The sequence below is a fragment of the Pleuronectes platessa genome, chromosome 14 (assembly GCF_947347685.1).
Source record: "Pleuronectes platessa chromosome 14, fPlePla1.1, whole genome shotgun sequence".
Taxonomy (NCBI): Eukaryota; Metazoa; Chordata; class Actinopteri; order Pleuronectiformes; family Pleuronectidae; genus Pleuronectes; species Pleuronectes platessa.
In genome coordinates this window covers 1,167,046-1,188,523 of record NC_070639.1, presented here as the reverse complement: position 1 = coordinate 1,188,523, position 21,478 = coordinate 1,167,046, and the positions used below count along the sequence as shown (strand labels likewise).

The window sequence follows — 21,478 nt, the reverse complement described above, 5'->3', positions numbered from 1 at the left end:
CTTAACAAGATTTACTATGATCCTGGTCAGCCTCCTGGTTTAAGCCCTGGTGATGCAGCTCCTTCGCAGAGTCGGGGAAAACAGTCAGCAGGGACCTAGGCAGTAACTACAAACTACCAGGCTGTTGCAAATGACACTGCCCATAAAAAAAACACCCATAAGTCTCTAGCAACTGTAAGGGATTTTATTTTTTTTTTACCACAATATGATCATGTTAATTTCCCCTTTGATTGATCATGATTGAATCTCATACAATGTAACCTTCATCATGCTGTATCCTGTACAACTCATCAGAAGATCCTGACCTTTGACTTTGTAACAACCCCAACCAGAGTGGGAGGAGTGAGCCAAATGTATAAAGACGAAGAACTGCTTCCCATCAGTGTGCTTATTACAAACTAACTTTTGTTGTTTATCAGAAATAATATTATTCAATCCACCTAATGCCTCATCAATCACATTCAACATAAATTTAAAAAGTAGGACAGTCCTGCTTCCTTCAAATCCGAACCATCTACAAAATAAATTGCTTTAGATCCTCAGGTGGAGCCCTGCTTGCTGTTTCAAAGTCAAGGTTGAAAACTAAAGGTGAACGTGCTTTTACCATCAGGGGCCCTCGGCTCTGGAACGGCCTACTTGAAGGAGATAAGGTTTGCAGAGTGACTTTTTTTACATCACTTCTTAAAACCCATTTTTATAGACCTGCTTTCATGTGATGTTGTTTTTTTACTATGTTTTTATTATTTTAATTTCACCTTTTATTTGACTTGTTTCTTTACATATTACTGCTTTTATGTGTATTATTTACATTTCTTGATTTGTTGTCGAAGCACTTATTTACTTTTGCCTAGAGAAATAAATTTGGCACACGTGTATCATGCCAAGACACACAAAATATCCTCTTTTCAATATTCGCCACATCCAACAAGAGGTTGACCATTTTGGATTGAACATTCAAATTTGGCATGATTTCTGGCTCTTTTCACACGTGCTTTACGTTTCTTCCTCTTCTTCTTCAGGATGATTTGGTATATATGAGCAAATATGTGTCTGAAAACGATAATTTGAGATACCGAATATTGATGTGTTGATTCTAAATATGCATGTATCAGGTGTCCAAACTGACACAGGCACAGAGTTGTATAATAAAGTTTATTATAGTTTAAGCAAATAATGGATCAGTGTATAATTAAGCATTTTTCAACATCAAATGAGACAAAGATTTTGGCTACCTGGCCACACAACATTTTCTCTCCAAGTTAATCATTAATGACATAGAGATCTCTATGAAATTATATATAATAAAATTAGAATCAGCATAAAACATTTTCATACGGGAAAGTAATGGTCAAACCACACCTCAGACCAGCCAGGTATAATTTCTAAATCGGAAAACCATCATCCTGTACACACAGGATGATGGTAGAGGCATAAAATCAAGCATTGGGTGAATTACCGTGGTTTATTGGATCAAATGCATAATATTGTTATGGGCTGAGGGATATATAAGTTTATTGAGGATGGCTTGGCCGATGTTGAAAAGAGGTTTCCGTTTAGAAAAGCTGAATTTGAGGACAGCTGCCACAAACATTGTGAGGGATGTGTCTGAAAACTGGAGGCAAACAAACTGACGTTCTTTCTGTAACAAGGTAAATCTGTAAACTAATTTTCCCCTATTCCAAATAACAGTTTAGTTTCGTAGGATCAAAGCAAGTATAAACTATCAACAGTCATCCTGCTGTTAATACACTAAGTACACAAATAAGAGTAACTCCCACAAGTAAAGAAATGTAGAGCAATGCAGACAGTCTGTGTTTCTGTGAGCACATTGCTACTACGTTTCAGGTTGGTTATGATATGTCTTTCATAAAGACACTTATCAGATTAGGCAAAAGATTTGTTTCGGTCACTGAGGAACCTTGTCCTCCTCAAATAGTTCAATGGGATCCTTTTTTTTTCTTCTTTTTTTTCTCTCCACAGAATCATCTAAGAATGGTGCTGTCATGTTTCAAATAATTGATTGATCATTGATGCTTTTCTACGGCATGATCTCTTATTTCCAATTAACTTATTATGGAGCAGGTTAGTGGTTCAGGATAAGTAACCATTGGGATTTACGAAGTAAATGGGGCTCGTAGAATTGAAAACCCTGAGCGAAACCTGTTACCCGGATAACTGTGAATCCTGCTTAGTCAAATGTACTTAGCTGGAAAGCTAAACTTTTACTTTTAAAATACTTATATTACTGCTATAATATCAAGGTTCAATTTCCCTAAACTTTCTGAGTCTGTCACATAAACCCCATTATTTAAACAGTAATTACATTTGTTTAAAGACCTTTAAAAAAAAAAAGAGAGACATTTTCTGTAGGTACAAAATAATTTACCAAGGACCACCTTGAGTCACCTCTAACTGATCCAAATGTTCTCTTAAAAATGTTTCTTGTTGTTTTGCAGATGGTAAATGGTTTTGTATTCATATAGCGCTTTTCTAGTCTTGATGACCACTCAAAGCTGTTTATAGTTCAATTTTACATTCACCCATTCACACACACATTCATACAGTGCATCTATTAGCAACACTTTGTTGTTCTATGAGGGGCAATTCGGGGTTCAGCATCTTGCCCAAGGACACTTCGGCATGCAGATGGGGAAGACTGGGGATCGAACTGCCGACCTTCAGGTTAGAGGATGACCACTCTAGCCCTCAGACACAACCACCCACTCAGGTGCTGTGATGAAGCTCCACGAGAAGGCAACTGGCCAGACCATGAATTTACAGTTAGCAGAACTGAGGTTCCAACATAAGAGAAAAAAGACATAGGCCTGCCTCATCCTGGTTTATTGCATGTGTTTTCTTGTCTTCCCGTGAGATGTCAACAGTCTCCCATCATGTAAGGCAAATCATTGTACCATTAGTATGTCTGCCCTATAACTACTGAATGGATTGTTGATGGTGGTTAATAAGTCGGTGAATGGTGTCCTGGGGGATTTCCTCCCAGACCTGGATCAGGGAATCAGTTAGTCCCTGAAAAGTCTGTGGTCTGCTAGTATCTCCCCCATGCTTCTGAGACTCTGCAGAGAGACTTGACATAACTTCTCGCGACTGCACGTATGGAGATGCCATCTTGGAGGTTTAGGTCTGTTATTAGTGAAGTCATTTAGTAGAAACCTTTTATGAGGGGCTGTGGCCTGGACTCAGGATGGGGGTAGGGTTTAAGCGAGATGTTTTTTATTTTTTATTTTTACAAAAAAATATATATTTGTTTGTATTGTTTTTAGTTTTTGTGGTTGTGAGCACCAATTTAAGTGTAATGACTGTGATGCCAATAGAGGTGAACTCAACATGTGTATTTTACAGTATACCTGAGGCAGAAACCGTTCCTCAGCATAACTTATGCAACTTTATCTTTGCTGACCCCTGCAAAGTGATCTGTGTGATGGATGAAAAGGTGATGGCATGCATGAAGCTTAGGGTAAGAGATGTGAAGTGAAGGAAGACAGGTACTGATTGAAAACATACCAAAAAAAGGCAGACAACAGAGCAGAGATTATTATTTATTTGCTCAATCTCATGTTGACAGTACACTGTAATTGAATCAAATAGTGTAATAAAGAGAAACGTAGCATGAGCTGTATAGACACACATATATATCCTGTACTGTCTACATGAATATGTACTGTATCATTCTAGAGGCAGTGCACACCAGCATCTTCGTTGTGTTGGCAGTTGTTAACACCAATTCCATTGTGTGGGCAGTCAAAGATATCAGACTCTGTTCCTAGGCATCGTAGCTCGTCCAACCAGATCTTACCGGACCCTACAGAATGAGAGCAATAAACAATTCTAATGATTATTTTTGTGTGCAATAATAACGCTTGGGACAATCAAGGAACTAAGCTCTACTACATGTCTTTATTAAACTTGTGTAAAAAGGTGAAGCTTGCCAACTGCCTATCCCATTAATAGAATATAAAGGGGACAATTATTTTTGGAAATATGGTTCTACATGGTTTTCATTGTCTCAACAATTGGTTGCTGGAGATCAAGGTGTTTTGTTTCAAATATGAGCCACTACTCCAACACTAAGCTATGAGCACTCAGATCATGGGGACGAGGGACCAGAAGACAATGAGACACTCACTACAACCAGGAATTTTAATACGGTTTCAGATTTGTTATCCCTGTTCATGCGATTACAAATCAACTCTAGTGGTCTACCTGTGAAGTTAACAAACACTTTAATTTTGTCAGAGAACCTGAAAACACAGTTCAGTCAGGTGGTATGGAATCTGTTCTTGGCTCTCATAAGGGAACAGAACAGAGTGGGCATCAATGTCAGAAATCACACTGGGGTTAAATAAGGCGCCTTGTTTGAGGTTTGCCAATAAACAAGTGGACGGAAATAAGCTGAGCCATCGGCTCATGTGGGCTGGCTTTGAAATCAGCTGCTGGAGCAGTCAGGGGAGCGGAGCTTGACTTTGTCGCCTGCCTGAACTAACACTATGCTCATCTTTATCCATCCATCCAGTACTTTGTGCAGTGTTTGCAAATACATTGATAAACATTGTCAGATACAGCAAATGAGCACAGAAGGCTCATTAGGCTTAAGTGTCTATAAAGGCACAATGGTACCAAACCTTTTTTTCCACTTCCTGCGCAGTCATGGGTGGCAGTTAAGTATTCTGCCTTTATTGTCCCAGCGATAGTTGTAAGTTACGTTTGATCTGCCAGCATTGTGAGGTGGTTTCACACGTTTTTATTTTTAAGTTGATGTTTTCATCGCTCTTGGAGTAATACTATAGTACCATCATACTGGACTCTATTGTGAGGGTAGCCAGCGTTCAGTCAGTACAGGAGTTGCAGCCAAAGTGGAAAGAACTATTTATGTGAACAACAGGTGGCGCAATGCTATACACACCACAGTCCAAGAACTTGAATGCAGCCCAGACATTGAACTGATAGCGCTGAGTCTGTGTCCGTATTAGTTGCCCAGGGAGTTTTTTCAGGCCACCGTTATTGCTGTTTATATCCCTCCTACACCTGATCAAATTGGGCCTCTGACATTATCAACTCAGTGACCACGAGACTCCAGACCCCGCACCCTTAAAATCTGGGGATTTAAACCATGTTACCCTGACAACATCTCTGCCCACTTTCAAGCAGATGGTGGACTTTAAGACCAGGGGAAACAAAACATACTGTGTGCAGATGTCAAGGAAGCATACAGCTCCAGTCTACCTCAAGCACCTCCACATACCTGCACTCCAGCTGCAAACAATGATCACCAGAACTGTGCGGAGGTGGTCTCAGGAAGCTTAACAAACTGTACACTGCTGTTTTGAGATGACAGACTGGGATGCTTTATGTAATAAACATGGGCAGGACATAGACAGACTCACAGACAGTTTTACAGATTATCTTAATTTTTGATTGGATACTTTAAAGGGCCCATATTGTGAAAAATACATATTGACTTGAAGGGGGTCAGTAGGTTCAGTCACGCCACAGACTTTTTCACTCAATCCCTTCTAAGAAATATGTTCTCGAAACGTCTCGTACTTCCTCCCCCTTATGAGTAATATGAGGGATCACCCTTGTCTCTCAACCCCACCCAGCCAGTACTGTTCGAGACCAGCAGTTACGCTTTATTTCTTCTGACATGCCGTGTAAAGTCTACGTTACTCCGTAGTGAAACTCCATTTTGAAACTCCCTACTGTAACTTAGGACATTACTCCTACATTGGCCGACTGTCCCGCTAAAACTTGAACAAACATCAGGACGTTGTAACTTACTGCTCAGAAATGTTCTATTGTAACCAACTGTAAATATGTGGCTGTTCTTCTATAGCTGCAAACATACGACGTGTCTTTCAGCTGGGAAAACAGCCTGTTCTGTCTGCAGCTCCAGAGAGCGGTAGAAGAGAGGACATGGAGATAAACATTGCAGCAGTTTTTTCTACTTTAAACCACTGATATATCATCTTAGGACTACCAATATCCGAAATTAAATCCTAGAAAGGTGTACAAAATGGGCCATTTAATACTCTGTATGTTATTCCCTCACAATAGACGCTGGGTGAGTAAAAAAGATGACTTGGGCTTAGAAGGAGACCTGCACCTCACCAATGAGTGAAATGTTTGTCGATATGACTTCGCCCTCCCTCCAGACCTTTTTATGAATCACCCCCCTCAGTGACCTCTACTCAAACATCTATATCCATTCCCTGCTCCCCACAACCCTACCCCAACCCTCCTCACATCTCTCCCGCTCAACACCATTTACATCAAAACAGGAGATGATCCGCTCAGAGGTCAAGCCATCACTGGACACGCTGCAGTTCACCTACCAGCCCCATATTGGAGTGAAAGACGCCATCATATCTCTGCTTCACTGAGCTTATGCTCATCTGGAAAGTGCTGGGAGCACTGGGAGTCTTTTAAAAAAAACTTTTCTGGCTCTATTCGGACTGCTTTTCTCAGCCACAAGCTACTGGGTGTGCAGGTGGATGCTTCATTAATGGCCTCAGGGGCCCTTTCTCCCAGGGAACGGGAGGCTGAGTTTGGTGTACAGGTTTTTTGAGTGGTTTGGATGAAACCCCACAAATACAAACAATAAGGATATGGTGGTGGACTTTAGGAAGTGAAGGACCTATCTGAGCCTTGTTATCGTTGAGGAGTACCTGGTGTCCGCATAGACAATAAGCTGGACTAATCTAGAAACAAAGACACGCTGTTCAACCATAAATATTTCAGGCCCATAACTCCTCAGGCTCTTTACATTTTCTGCATGTGGATAAACAAGCCGCCAGTCTTCATGGATAGGTGTTTGTCCGCTGTTCGCAATACATGTTTTCTGTAAAGATTAATTTTCAAATTTGACTGAAGATATTTTGACACTTCAGTATTTGTGTTTTTACAAGCCAAGTAGGTATTTTTCCAAGTAATAGAGGTTTCAGTAGCAAATACCTTTCATTACCATGTCTTAGTTCAGGCACATCATGTCAACAGCAAATTCAACAGAACAAAAGGGAGAAATAGTAGTTACTATGACACACAAAGACATAGAACCACATGTATGCAGACAAATTTATGGTTGGTCTTTTAGATAAGTTTATACATCTGTTCCTCTTATATGGAACAGAGGACATACCGCCTTTGTAGCAGCAGACCTTACCTGGGCTGGCAGTGTAGGTGGAAATGGCAGATTGGAAGCCCAGCATCTTACAGATCACCTTGCCATCCACCGCGTCAAAGCTGTCGTCACACACGGTTCCCCAGAGCCCATTGTACCTCACCTCCACTCGCCCTCGGTACCTCCCGGGAACAAGACGCACATTCACTGCAACAGCAAAAAGCTCCAGATGTTAAGGATTTAATAGTGCGATGGGGTCAATTTGCTTTTGCAATTTCTTCTTTGGAGCATATTTGGCTTTTTCTTTCATTTCCAATATTATGAGACATATTACGCCCCTCTCCACAATTTGTTTTAAAGGTATGAAAAACTCTAATATCATGTGGTCAAAATATTAAAAATACGAAGAAGATGAAGCTCCACAATCCCCTTTTTGACCCTGTGTGAAGAGCCCTGTGAAGAGCTTAGGAGCCACTGCCCCCACATCACCTCTCTTCCATTTGGAGAGTGGAAGGTTGTTTTTGATATATGTGCATCAGCGAAGGCTGCAGCAGGATTAAAATCCCCATCTGTCTGTGTATTTGTACAAAATTTGTCAAAACACGGTGGACAATATTACTGTGGAGAATATCTCTAGATGCCCATGTGATATTTTCATGGACAGACATTTAACAATAACTCATGATGTAAAACAAAATTCCGTGAGACCTTCCATCTATCACCATCAGACACACATTTAGAGACATTGGAGACTTATTTAAGATACCTTCAAAGGTATATTCAGTGAGTTTAGTTATTAGTTGTATTGATATCTATGCTGATTGCTGCTCCTGTCGTCCCCATGCCAGTACTGTGCAGACTTACACTCTGGTGGGTTTCCTTGATCTCCCTGGTCTCCTTTGGTCCCTGGTGGTCCGGAAGGACCTGTAAAGGAAAATGCACTTGATAGTGATTGTGTGTCATACTGTTTGCATATTTTTGTAGAACTCTTGAAAATACCCCTGTGCTATTTTTTATTTCATTATTATTTTTAACTTTACCTCTTTTAACCCTAACTGTCTATCATTTTTCAGAACTTTAACTTTCCTTGAGCTCCATTTAGACCACTAGCTCCTCTACTAGGAATGAAATGCTGGACATCATTGATGTGAGCTGCTAAACCTTGCATGTCCAATAGATAATCGTGAATTGAATAAATCTACAGTTTGAAAACACAGTATTATTAATTGTATTATTATTATTTATATTGGTCTTATCATTATCATAAATCTCTACATGGAACTTGTGATGTGTTCTCTTTCCTCCTGCTTGTTACTGTAATTTGATTTCAGTGGATTTAAAGTTAATTTTAATTTCCTTTAAGTTCCTTGTTCTGTCAGACTTGAAAAACATCCACTCTGCTTTACAATTATAGGTTCCAATCAGGATTTTAAAGACCACAAGATTATTAAAACAAAGAAATGTACCTTAATCTTATTATAATGTGGGTATTCAAATAAGATTATTAATAAAAGTATGACAGATAAAAACACTTATTACTGAACAAATAATTGATAACATATAAAAAAAGAAGCCTGGATTCAAAAATAATTTATGCCATTTAAAATGACATGACTAGTTAACATATTTTATGATGGCTTAATGAACTGTAATAGTCTGTATAAGCATTATAGATTTTACACACTATGCACCTGACCTTGAGGTCCCGGTGGACCAACAAGTCCAAGATCTCCTTTTTCTCCTTTGTACCCAGGAACACCAGAAACTCCCGAAGATCCTGTAGGTACAAAAAAAAATCCGCATAAATGATTTTGGTATCTCACACAAAGGATATTATTATTTGTGCCCATAGAAGTATCTATGGGCACAAATAAACACACATTTGGGTGTACACTATGGGCGTGTAACAAACGATAGAAAACAGCCCTCCCTCAAATTTCTGTTTGTAGTTTCTTCCTGTTAAGAGTATTTCCACTCCACAATAACCAAGTGTTTGTTTATCGAAGGAGGTGTTGAATTACCCCGATTTCCAATCTTCTTTTAACTAAATTGATTTTAATTCAATTTAACTTTATTGAAAAAAAAAATTGTACCTTTTTGGCCAGAGTTCCCTGTTTCACCACGACTGCCTGAAATAGTATGAGAGGACAACAGTTACTAAAGTATATGTGACAGATATCATAATACAATTAGAAATTACTACTACTTCCTAAGATAGAAAGGTCTCTAAAATAGAAAATCCACAAAATACTAAAAGGTTACATTTTCTTTCAATAACAGAAACTCTTGGTACTCTATGAATGGAGACCCCACACTTTTTTCACTGACAAGGAAACAAATTAATAGGCTATGAGAAATTAAAACTGTTTCTTAAGAATTTCTTTGTTGTCAGGTCCGCAACTTATATCTAATCCCTTACCTGGGGACCCAGGTTCTCCCTTTTCTCCCTTTGCACCTGGACCTTGATTTCCTGGGGCCCCTTGGAGCCCAGGTTTTTACACACACACACACACACACACACACACAAACACAAACAGAGAGAAAGAGTGAGTGATGATTATGAACAATACTAGCTGTGCAAAGGATGTTTTTCAGATGAAATAGCAGTGTATATGCAATATAATATTAGTGATGAGCATCATGAGGAAAATGAGGAAGAGACACTGAACTGTTTCACAAGTTAAATCTGCTGATCCATTTTTTCCTTCCAGGAAGCGTTATATTGCTTTATGTTCCACTTTCAACAAGCCTGCAACATGATGTGAAACCAGGGAAGGTCATGGTCCGCTCACAGTAAAGAACATTTGGTATTACTGTAGTGTGTTTGTTATGTGTATATAAATCATTTGTGTTTACACAGCGAATGGAATGTGGTGACATGAGTGATCAGCGGTCAAGCCACATTGAGGATGCATTTCGGTGCGTTCAGACCTGTACTTACTATGCTTATAATAAATCTTACATAAACAAAACAATGGATTAATGGCAGCAGCTGTGCTGTATATTGACACACTGAAAGGAATGGAATTCATAACATTTGATACTTATAGATACATTTTTATTTGACAGCTTTGAAATATAATAATAATCATAATAATAATAATGATAATAATAATGCTCATTTAATTTTGTAGTACTTATTTAAACAAGGTTACAAAGTGCCTCGCACAAAGGTCCATGGCAAAATTAAGATTCGATTGGAATAAAAGATATTCCGTTCGGTCTAATTTAAGAGCCAAATCATAACATAATAAGGTTGAAACCTTAAGTCTATAGAGAAACCCAACAGTTTCAACAATGAGCAAGCACTTTGGAGACTGTGGAGAGAAAAAACTTCCTTAGTAACCTGGAGAAACCTCTGGCAGAACCAGATTCAAGCAATCGAGTAAATTTGGATCAGATGACTCACAAGGGTTATGGTCAAGAAGACCTGTGGAAAGATTTTATTAGAATTTTGAGGCACTATGTTCATTTAAAATACGTGAGCTTTTAGTGGTTTAGATGTTTTTTAGGGCAACGTGGAACAGGGAAATTTTTAACACAGTGGCCTCAAAACTAGTTAATTTCCCTGCGGTAATGGGATACTGAAGCCCCCCCTACCCCCCCACAAATAATCTTGGTATGACACACTTATTAACAAGAAAATTAAACAGAAGGGGAAGCTTACCAGTGGGTCCAGGAGGTCCAGTGAGTCCAACTGGCCCTGAAACAGTGAAGTGATTTTGAGTTGGAGCTTAGAGATTTGAATACAAAGCTGCCATTCTTTTCCCAAAGAAGACAGATATTTATAGGGCTCCTACATCCGTGAGTCCAACTTTGATGTCAAACTTGGTCTGCCATTTATCTTTGTCAGCTCTGGTAAGCACTAAAGTCCCCATCAGCATCTTGATTGGTGGGAAGTGGGCACTTTTTATGCTGAAGCAACATTTTGATTCAACCTCCTTTTTTTGTGAATCATACTTTGTACAGCTCTAAGAATAACAAACACACATTATTACACAAATGGTCCTCATAAAACCCACCAGTTTGCCCAGCGACTCCTGTCTCTCCAGGTTGTCCAATAGGTCCCCTGACACCTTTTGGTCCTGGAGGGCCAGCAACACCAATGTCACCTGGACAGAATCATTCAGTTATGTAAGTTATTGATGGACTCCAGCTTCTGCTACTCAGTACTATCAGTGAAGTATGAAGACTTATGCACACTGGCAGGAGTAATGTATGCTCTATACCAGTAAGAAGTCAGCCTACATACAAGTCCACAGACTAAGTAAGTTGATTTGAGGACGCATGTGAATAATACTTATATTTCAATCGCTGTCAATCAAGTATAGTGGGTCCTCATAAACAAAACATGGAATTTAGCAAGCATACAAAATAACACATACAAATTTAAATAAAAAAAATATAATATAATATAAACCAGGTGAACAAACTAAAATGTCAGAAATACCAAATCTACTTCTAAGCTAAAACAGAATGTAAGTATAATCAAAAACAAGAACAAAGTAGTGTTGGACAGTGTTTTTGTAAAACCAAAGGCCTTCCCTTCGGCCTATATGTGTAGTCAAAAGCTTGAAACCACATGTTCCATCGTTCTGGAAAAAGCCAGAACACAGGGAACTCAGTCTCCCAGGATTCCTCAACTTCACACAGAGGTGTGTAAAGCCACACGGGTCACTCCTATTGGTCACTCTGGACCCCATGACCTGTGAGGTCCCGGGGAAATATAAGGCCCCCTCCTCTTTCTCTTTCTTCAATCCGTCTGAGGGCGGAAGGCTGCCAGCCTCTCTTCCTGCATTGCAGAGAGGAGAAGCATGATTTTTCGCATCTTCTCTTCGCATCCAACTCTACGAGAGGAGCGCAAAGGTGCAGCTTCCAGCTCATCTCATCAAGGAAACCTCCTCGCAAATCAAGCTCTAAAAATTCTAGTAGCGACTCAATGTCCTGCAGGAAAACTTCAACCAGCATCTGAGCTGCACAGTTCCACAGAACCGCGAAGGCAGAAACCATACGGCCAGCCAGAATACTTCACAGAACTGCGAACTGAACTGCAACTTCCTTTTTCCCTTTTCCTCGGATGGATTATACAACTGGGTTTAACAATTATACTAGAATAAGCAAGACTCTTTATTCGATTCTGTGTGGTGTTTATAAATTTGATTTGTGTTGTGATACTTTGGCTGTAAGTTAATCGAAAGTAATTGCTAGGCTCCTCAGAGTCTTTCCTTGCATTTCATTCTACACCCTTTGTCTAACTTAGCACCAACACAGACACACGCATATCTCTTCACTTAGTAACCTCCTCCCTCGATACCTGTCGGTAAACCACTTCAGCTTTCTTAATTGATAACTTTATCGTTTAAATTAATAATTGTATTATTTTCGATATAATTTTTTTATTATTTTAATAATCATATTTTATGATTATTAATAATTAGCCAAGCTCAAGTCTACCTATTATTGCACAACAGTAGATTTAAGGTCAACAAGCAAAGATGTCCACGAATGTTCTACACATGCCAGTAAAGACAGATAGACAGACAGACATACAGAGATGTCTAAAATAATAGTCAGATGAAAAGCTATTAGCAATATCTTTGCTATCCGACCTTTCACGATAGGTGAATAATAGATGTGTATTATACATTTAAGAATCACTGCTCCTTTGATGTGCTCACAAGCGATTAGTTAGTCCTCCTTCACTAGGCCTAAAATATACTGTTACTTTTAAAGTGGTGCTGGGCATTGTGTGCAGTCTATGGTGCAGACGAGTGAAGTAAGAAAACTTTGTGTTCATCCTACCTGGTTTTTCTTTCAATGATGTTAAACTGTTTGAATGATTTTCTGAGCTGATGTTGTGTTTTCATCCTTTCAATTTCAGAGGTCTGTTAAGCAATTGCAACAACCTCATAGAAAAACCCCAAAGTACAGGCTATGCGGTGATGCCCCTGAAACATTCCAGCACATAGTAGCAGAGTGTAAGCTAGATACTGGGACAGCACACACTGAGAGGCATTACCAAGTGGCTTGGATAGTGTAGAGTGATATCTGTGTGACCAAAGGACAGTAAAAACCTATTACATTAAAGTTCAAGTATACATCAAACATACATTAAAGTACAAGTAATACAAAGAAAATACAATTATTAATGTAAAATAAAAATATATAAAAATAATAAAACAAAACAAAATATAAGAAATACGATAAGAAAAAGAAAATCAGCTGCGACAAAACACACTCAACTCGAGGAGAAAGCCTGTGAGAAGTGTATTTTTAATAGTGATTTAAATTGTGTTAGAGACGGGGCAGATCTAATGGGAAGTTGTAGGTTGTTCCACAGGTTTGGGGCTGCCACTGCGAATGCGCGATCTCCTCTTGTTACTAGCAGTGGTGTATAAAGTATTTGAAAACCATACTTGAGTAAAAGTACAGATATCTTACCTGTGAAAGTGACTTCGGTAATAGTAAAAGTCACCCGTAAGAAAATGACTTGAGTAAAAGTCTTAAAGTAGCTCATATTAAATGCACTTAAGTATCAAAAGTATCTGGTGTTGAAATGTACTTAAGTATCAAAAGTAAAAGTACAAGTACCAAACTTAAACATGCTAAGTGTTTTTTATGGTAGCCCTATACAGACACAAGCAACCCAAAATTATTCTCATCAGGATTTATTTCAACTAACTGAAAAATTATAACAAAAATATACATATAAGGTATATTTGTAAACATTCAAACCCCAGATGCTGAGGTTCAAATAGTATTGGACTAGTGCATCTGATCTTCTAGGGACAATAAAGAACCAACACAACAGAATAAACAAGGGCCTCTTAAGTCTTCCTAAGATCAATAATAGACCACAGTATAACCACTAAAAAATTGTTAACTGTAAATATCACTAAACTTGGACCTTTCACTTTCTAATCAGCAGCATGAATGATACACAATGCCCCTTATGATAGCTCAGCAAAAGGAAACAAGTTCTAGGCAAACAAAATAAGATAGTTTCTCTTTCGTTAACTAACTGCAGAGTGCTAGTACAGAGAAGAACAGGCCAAATTTCAGACCGAATAATAAAGACTGAACTGAAACGAGCTCCTGCATGAGCACCTGGATAATTCTAAAGCAGGGGTCTCAAACTTGCGGCCCGCGGGCCAATTGCGGCCCTCGAGACGATATTTTGTGGCCCCCGCCTTAATATGAAAGTTTGATGTTAGTGTGGCCCGCGAGTTTTATATTGTTAGCTTCTGTGTGGGACAATGTTATGATGCTCTGGTTTCCTACAGTGTGCCTGTCCAGTGAATGCACCATGCATGTGATTGACATGGGGGGCGGGGTCGTGTGTGTGTGTGTGTGTGTGTGAGAGTGAGTGCGAGAGAGAGCCGGGAGAGAAAAGAGCGGCTTTGGATGTGCGGAGAGCAGGAGGGTGAAATTCATAGTTTTCCTCTTTCGCGCAGGTCATGATGTATCCAGTGCTTCATTTGGAGAATGGAGAAAACGAACGGAACACACACACACACAATTTGTTAAATTGGCTCCTTTACGCACACGCTGCGCTGTGAGGTTTTGGGAGCTTCTTTACGCAGACGGATTATTCTAATCCGCAGCAGTTTATAACATGGCATTGAGCTAATATCTACATTTTACAGTCTGGGCTGCTTTACATTATTATAAACACCCGATATGTGTGGATGAATTTTAATGATCTAAATTCCCACATCCTCTGGTGGTGACAATTACGCACTGAGCCACAGACTGTATATGACGATGTGCATAATTATTTTGGTTCATCTTAGAAGTCTGCATTTGTTATTATTTTATGAAATTGTGATGCTGTTGTTAAGAAAGCTTTATAAATAACTTATTAGATTATCTTGTTTTTGCGTGGCCACAAATTAGTAATTCATCCACCGATGTCAACAGGGGCTCCGTAATTTTCTAGTGATTACATTGTATTGTTATATTTTATTTTAATCATTTCTTAAAAAACCTTTTTAATATTCATATTTTTTTCGATACGAGAGGTACCGGATCTGCTCAAATAAGTCCCGGAACGCAGGTAAGCCGGCATAAAGTAAGCACAAAAATGTATAGAAAAAGGTGATGATGTGACTGAAGGCAGCGAAAGACCGACAGTGGCCGGCAGCATTTGAACCCCGTGGTCACACTATGACGCTGCCTCATATAGTCCTCTCCTCTCCCTCTTTCGGCTCTCCACTGTGCGCGCACCGGAGCGCGTCAAAGCGCAGATCCACAGCTCATCCCGGATCCCCGTGCTTTGAACAGAGAAGCGTGTACAGTAGCAGCCGCTACAGCTGTGTCTGCCTGTGACTGGGGTGTGGGGACGAAGTCTGATGGGAACGCATTACCCCCCCACCCCACCCCATAATCTACACACCTGTTGTTACCGGAAAAAGCGGAAATGACGTGCATTTGCGGAAATGACGTCTCTGTGCGTCGTTGGCTAAACACTTGACTGAAACTTTAGTGCGTGAGCGACAGCAAGTTGAATGAATATATATCTTGTCACACAGCCCCAATCATGTCTTTTTCAAAGCCTGCAGTGAAGAGAAAGGTTGGTGAAGAGCACAGACAATTTCAGGAAAAGTGGGAGATGCAATATTTCTTTGTTGAGCACATGAGCACCCCGACGTGTCTTATTTGTACAGAAAAAGTTGCGGTGCACAAGGAATACAACCTCAAACGTCATTACTCAACTAGACATGCTGAGGAGTATGGAAAATACCAGGGAGATGAGAGAGCCAACCGGGTGGCCAATCTTAAAACATGTCTACTGAGGCAACAAAATCTCTTCAAGAAATCAACCAAAGAGAATAATGCAGCAGTCGAAGTAAGCTACGTGGTTAGTGAGATGATCGCTAAGGCAGGAAAGCCATTCACAGAAGGCGAGTTTATCAAAAAGTGCATCTTACAGGCTGCAAGTATAGTCTGTCCGGAAAATAAATGTCAGTTTAGCAACATCAGCCTTTCTGCTAACACTGTGGCAGAGCGCATTTCTGACCTGTCAAGTGACATTTATGATCAACTGCGCGAGAAAGCCAAATTTTTCAATGCATACTCAGTCGCTCTTGACGAGAGTACAGACATCACTGACACTGCCCAGCTTGCAATATATGTCTGTGGTGTTGATGACAATTTTGAAGTGATGGAGGAGTTGCTCACAGTAATTCCAATGCATGGCGACACCACCGCTAAGGAGATATTTTGCCAGCTGTGTAATGCCATTGTGAATGCCGGTTTGCCATGGAAGAAGTTTGTTGGAATAACAACCGACGGAGCGCCATCAATGACAGGGAAGAAAAATGGACTGGTGGCACTTGTTCAAAGAAAACTAGAAGAGGAGGGTGTGGAGGAGGCCATTGCTTTGCACTGCATCATCCATCAGCAGGCCCTTTGCAGCAAATACCTGAAGTTTGACAATGTGATGTCTGTTGTTGTGAAATGCATCAACCAAATCAGATCCAGGGGCTTAAAGCACCGGATGTTCCGTACTTTTTTAGAGGAAATGGAGTCAGAATATGAGGATGTGCTCTACTTCACCGCGGTACGTTGGCTCAGCAGGGGAAACGTCTTGAAGAGACTTTTTGAGTTGAAAGCAGAAGTGAAAGCCTTCATGGAGAATGATGGGGTGGCTGTTCCTGTGCTAAGTGATCCCAAATGGCTCATGGACTTAGCTTTTCTTGTTGACATCACGCATGAGCTGAATGTACTGAACAAGAAGTTACAAGGCCAGGGGAAGCTCGTCAGTGCTGCCTATGACAACGTGAGGGCATTCTCCACAAAACTTGTGTTATGGAAAGCCCAGCTCTCTCAGACAAACCTTTGCCATTTCCCAGCATGCAAGGCACTCCTGAATGCAGGCACACCATTCAGTGGTGAGAAGTACGTTGATGCCATTTTGAGGCTACAGGAGGAATTTGATCACAGATTTGCAGACTTCAAGATGCACAGAGCCACTTTTCAAATTTTTGCGGATCCCTTCTCCTTTGATGTGCAAGATGCCCCTCCTGTGCTTCAAATGGAGCTCATTGACCTGCAGTGCAACTCTGACCTCAGAGCCAAGTTCAGGGAGGTGAGTGGAAAAGAAGACAAGCTTGGGCAATTTTTGCGAGAATTGAACCCCAGCTTCCCTGAGCTTTCCCGAATGTTCAAGCGGACCATGTGCCTTTTTGGGAGCACATATTTGTGTGAAAAGCTCTTCTCCACCTTGAATTTCAATAAGTCCAAGTACAGATCCAGACTTACTGATGATCATCTTCAAGCCATACTGAGGGTCTCAACTGCTTCCTCCCTCAAGCCAAATGTGCCTCAGCTATGTGAGAGGAAGCGCTGCCAGGTCTCTGGCAGCAAGAAATAGGCAAGAGAAGCCATGTTCAGAAGAACCGTTCATGTTCTTCAATATTCTATTCATGTTCAGAAGAACCCATTGAAGTTAAGTAACTGTTAGTAATGACATTTGAGAAGTTTGGATTTTTTTAGCAAAGTTTTTTTTTGCGGAATACCTGATGCGGTCCAGCCTCACCCAGATACTGCCTCCAGCGGCCCCCAGGTAATTTGAGTTTGAGACCCCTGTTCTAAAGGGAATAAATGGATGGGGAATGTGCTCGCATTGATCACATCCCTGCCCATTGTACACACATCGCTACTCCCCATTGGATGGTTTAGTGAGGTCCTCAGAATGGCCCCTCCAGAGTCGGTCATGACCATGGCGGAATGCCAAGAAGACGATCAAACTGGCCACTAGAGGAAGTACAACTTGTAACAAGGTTTCCTCCGGACGATTAGGGTCTTGCGCTGGACTACCCCCCCCCCCCCCCCCCCCCCGGTAGTCCGGTTGACGGCTTATCTCCCGTCCCGCCCTCAGATAATCCATCGCGAGGCACCGTCAGTTCTCGCGCAAACATGCACAGTCCAATCCAATATCATGATGAGAGATTGACAATTATATTCAGATTTTAATTTGTAAAGAGTAACGAGGTGTTCAATGTCAATGTAACGGAGTAAAAGTAAATCTTTTTTCTTTTAAATGTAGTGGAGTAAAAGTAGAAGTCCTGATGAATAAAAATACTCGAGGAAAGTATAGATCCTCAAAAAAACTACTTAAGTACTGTAACGAAGTACTTTTACTCTGTTACTTTACACCACTGGTTACTAGTATTGTCTGAGGTTTGTCAAGGTGCAGATGAGTGGCTGATCTCAGTTCCCTAACTGGAATTGTGCATAATGAGAAGTTCTGGTAAATAAGACGGTGCCAGTCTGTTAAGAGACTTAAAAGTTAAAGTAAGATTTTAAAAACGATCCTGTGACAGACAGGAAGCCAGTGTAGGAGGCGCAACATGGGTGTAATATGGTCTCCCTTTTTTGTCCTAGTCAGCAGGCGGTGAAGCAGCATTTTGGACTAGCTGCAGGCGTTTAATGGATGATTTGTCTAAGCCTACATACAGGGAAATACAGTAATACAGACGGGAGGTTATGAACGCATGTATAATTCTCTCTAGGTACTTTTGTGGTAGGTAGGCCTTTACCTTTGCAATTTGTGGAAGTTGAAAAAAGCTAGCTCTGACTACTGAGGAGATTTGTTTATCAAAATTAAAAGCCCTGTCAAAAAGAACAGCAAGGTTCTTTACAGTTGAGCGAGTATAAGAAGCCAACGGCCCAAGATTCAGTATATTATATATGTGAATGTCGTCAGCAAAGCAGTGAAAGGAGACATAATGTTTTTCAAAGATTGATGCTAGGGGCAGCATATATAGAGAGAAAAGAGCAGGGCCTAGAATGGATCCTTGAGGTACCCAACATGTAAGTGGGGACTTCCCAGAGGAGTATTCACCCAGGTGGACAGAGAAACTCCTATCTGTTAGGTAAGACTCAAACCACCTGAGTGCTGTACCTTTAATCCCTAAAAAGTCTTTCCAGGCTTGACATTAGGATTGTGTGATCAACCGTGTCAAAAGCGGCCGTCAGGTCTAGGAGCACTAGGATAACAGAATCTCCTGAATAAACAGTTAAAATCAAATCGTTAAAAACTCTTAAAGAGCTGTTTCGGTACTGTGATGCGGTTTAAAACCTGACTGGAATTTTTCATACACATTATTGTTGATGAGAAATGCCTGCAACTTGGTAAGAACTACCTTCTCTAGGATTTTGGATAGGTTTGGCAGCTTAGAAATGGGCCTGAAATTAGAGAGAACAGAGGGATCAAGTTTGTCTTTCTTTAACAAGTGCTGTACAACAGCATGTTTAAAGGAAGCTGGGACAGTACCAGAGAGAAGACAGGTGTTAATGACCTAATACACGGACCAACAGTGGGGGATGCTGTCGGAAGGGCAATTTGTGGGTCGCAGATGGTGAACCACCTCGGATAGAAAGGGTATTGATATGGGCTTGAATTTACCAAAGACAGCTGGGGGCATGGTAGGTGGTTGATGGTCAGTTGACATAGTTGAGGATCATGTAAGAAGCGAACATTTTTCCACAAAAAATTTAAGAAAGGAATCACAGAGGACAGGTGTAGGCAGAATAGGAGTACGATTACCGGGGTTTATGATATTATTAAAAATAACCTGAGGACTGTGAAAGTTATTGGAGACCATGTTAGATATAAACTTAGTTTTTGCTGATTTTACCGCTTGCTGGTAATCAGATAGATGGCTCTGTCAGATTTCATATGATACTCTAAGTTTGTCCTTTTTCCACCTTCGCTCTGCTTGCTGACATGCTCGTCTGAAACCGCCGGTTAAGTCGTTCAGCCATGGCTCTGAAATAATTTTTGTGCGTTTCGTCCTCAAAGGAGCAACAGAGTCCAGAGTGCTTGTGCAGGTTGAATTAAAAAGACAGATACGCTCATCAGAACTGAGAACACCACTACAACCCAAGTTGGAGAGCACAGAGTCTTTAAAAGTAGCAGAGAAGTGCATGGGAAATTTACTATTAATTATATGGCGGCAGTGTGCATGAGTAGCTGGCTTGGCTATAGAGCAGGGGGCAGTAATCGTAAATAAAACGGCAGATGTTCAGATATACAAGTATCACAGATTTCCTTCACATGAACATGTAGGCCATAAGACAACACAAGGTCTAATGTTTTTTCATTTGTGGGTCCAGACAATGACTGTGTGTGATTAAAGCAATTTATAAGATTTAAGAATTCTTTAGCCATAGGTTTAGTTTCACAGCATATATATACATTAAAATCTCCACAAATTAAAAAGTGGTGATAATCCATCGTAATACACTGAAAGATGGATTGAAATACAGTAGCTACCCCTCCGTCTTTACCAGTGGTCCTGGGAGAGCTGAAAAATAATACAGGTACCCAAGTCCTGATGGGACATACCACTTAAGGTGGTTTTGGACAACAAAATCAGTTGTAAGTTTGTACAAAGATAATTTTAGTCTAATGTTGTTTTCAGATCAAAGATTGGAACAAGCCATAACAGATATCTTAAATGGATCAATAATAGGGTGCATTTGAGAGAAACATAGCCACATCTATAACTTTACTCTCACAGGGTGTTCCTTTTAATTCATCAGTGTTCTCCCAGTTACTCAGTGATAACAGCACCAGGCACAACCAGCTTCTAATTTTTTTCTAATTTTATCTCAAGCTTTTACTTTAGCTATGGAGTTCCATAAGGTGGACTCACCTTTGAGGCCCATTTCTCCAGGTCCCCCTGGATTTCCTGGCAGTCCATCTGTTCCTGGAGAACCTGGAGGTCCTGAGGATAACAAAAAATATATTGTTAGGGTTGATTCAAACATGAAAGTATTTCCTATTTGTAACCAATCCTTCCAGCAAAAATCCACAGAGGGCACCAACTAGAAAATGTTCTATTTGTGTTATTTATGAGCCACATAGTTAATGTTGATCACATTGTGATGACTTCAATTATACACTGGCATACCTGGTTTGAGATTGATGGTTGTCATTTTGGCCTCCAAGTTGCTGGTGCTTATGTTGAGCAGATTCAGGTCAGCCCTTAGCATGTCCAGCTGACCATCTTCTCCACACAGACTGTTCAACTGTTGTCAAAGCAACAACAGAAATATGACCTAAATGTTAAATCATTGCTATAAATCATGATCCCAATGAATGAATGAAAATGTGTTATGAACAGGGGCGCTTATCAAGGTGGTACAAGGGGTGGACCCCTTTATCCTGGGAATAACAGAGAGTTCATTATTTACCCAACATTAAGCATCAAAGATTAAAGGAAAAAATGTGTAGAATTTCTCAGGATCTTTCTGAACTGGAATATAATTCTCATATCTAAATAACAAACCGTAGTGTTTTTATTATGTTAGAATGGGCAAAGACTACCATGT

The 21,478-nt window shown here is 40.3% G+C and overlaps 1 protein-coding gene across 1 annotated transcript in view; it reads right to left on the bottom strand.

The window, feature by feature from the left end:
• Positions 1–3,544: 3,544 nt before the first annotated feature.
• The window catches only part of marco (macrophage receptor with collagenous structure), a 31,741-nt gene continuing 13,807 nt past the window's right edge, over positions 3,545–21,478 (bottom strand). Inside the window, exons 4-13 of the mRNA XM_053439449.1 lie at positions 21,058–21,175; positions 20,800–20,871; positions 11,158–11,247; positions 10,803–10,838; positions 9,555–9,614; positions 9,229–9,264; positions 8,832–8,912; positions 8,000–8,059; positions 7,178–7,342; positions 3,545–3,820 (exon numbers count right to left, since the gene is read on the bottom strand). Of these exons, the coding sequence (XP_053295424.1) occupies positions 3,690–3,820; positions 7,178–7,342; positions 8,000–8,059; positions 8,832–8,912; positions 9,229–9,264; positions 9,555–9,614; positions 10,803–10,838; positions 11,158–11,247; positions 20,800–20,871; positions 21,058–21,175 (849 nt within the window). The 3' untranslated portion in view covers positions 3,545–3,689. The remainder of the gene's footprint in view (positions 3,821–7,177; positions 7,343–7,999; positions 8,060–8,831; positions 8,913–9,228; positions 9,265–9,554; positions 9,615–10,802; positions 10,839–11,157; positions 11,248–20,799; positions 20,872–21,057; positions 21,176–21,478) is intronic.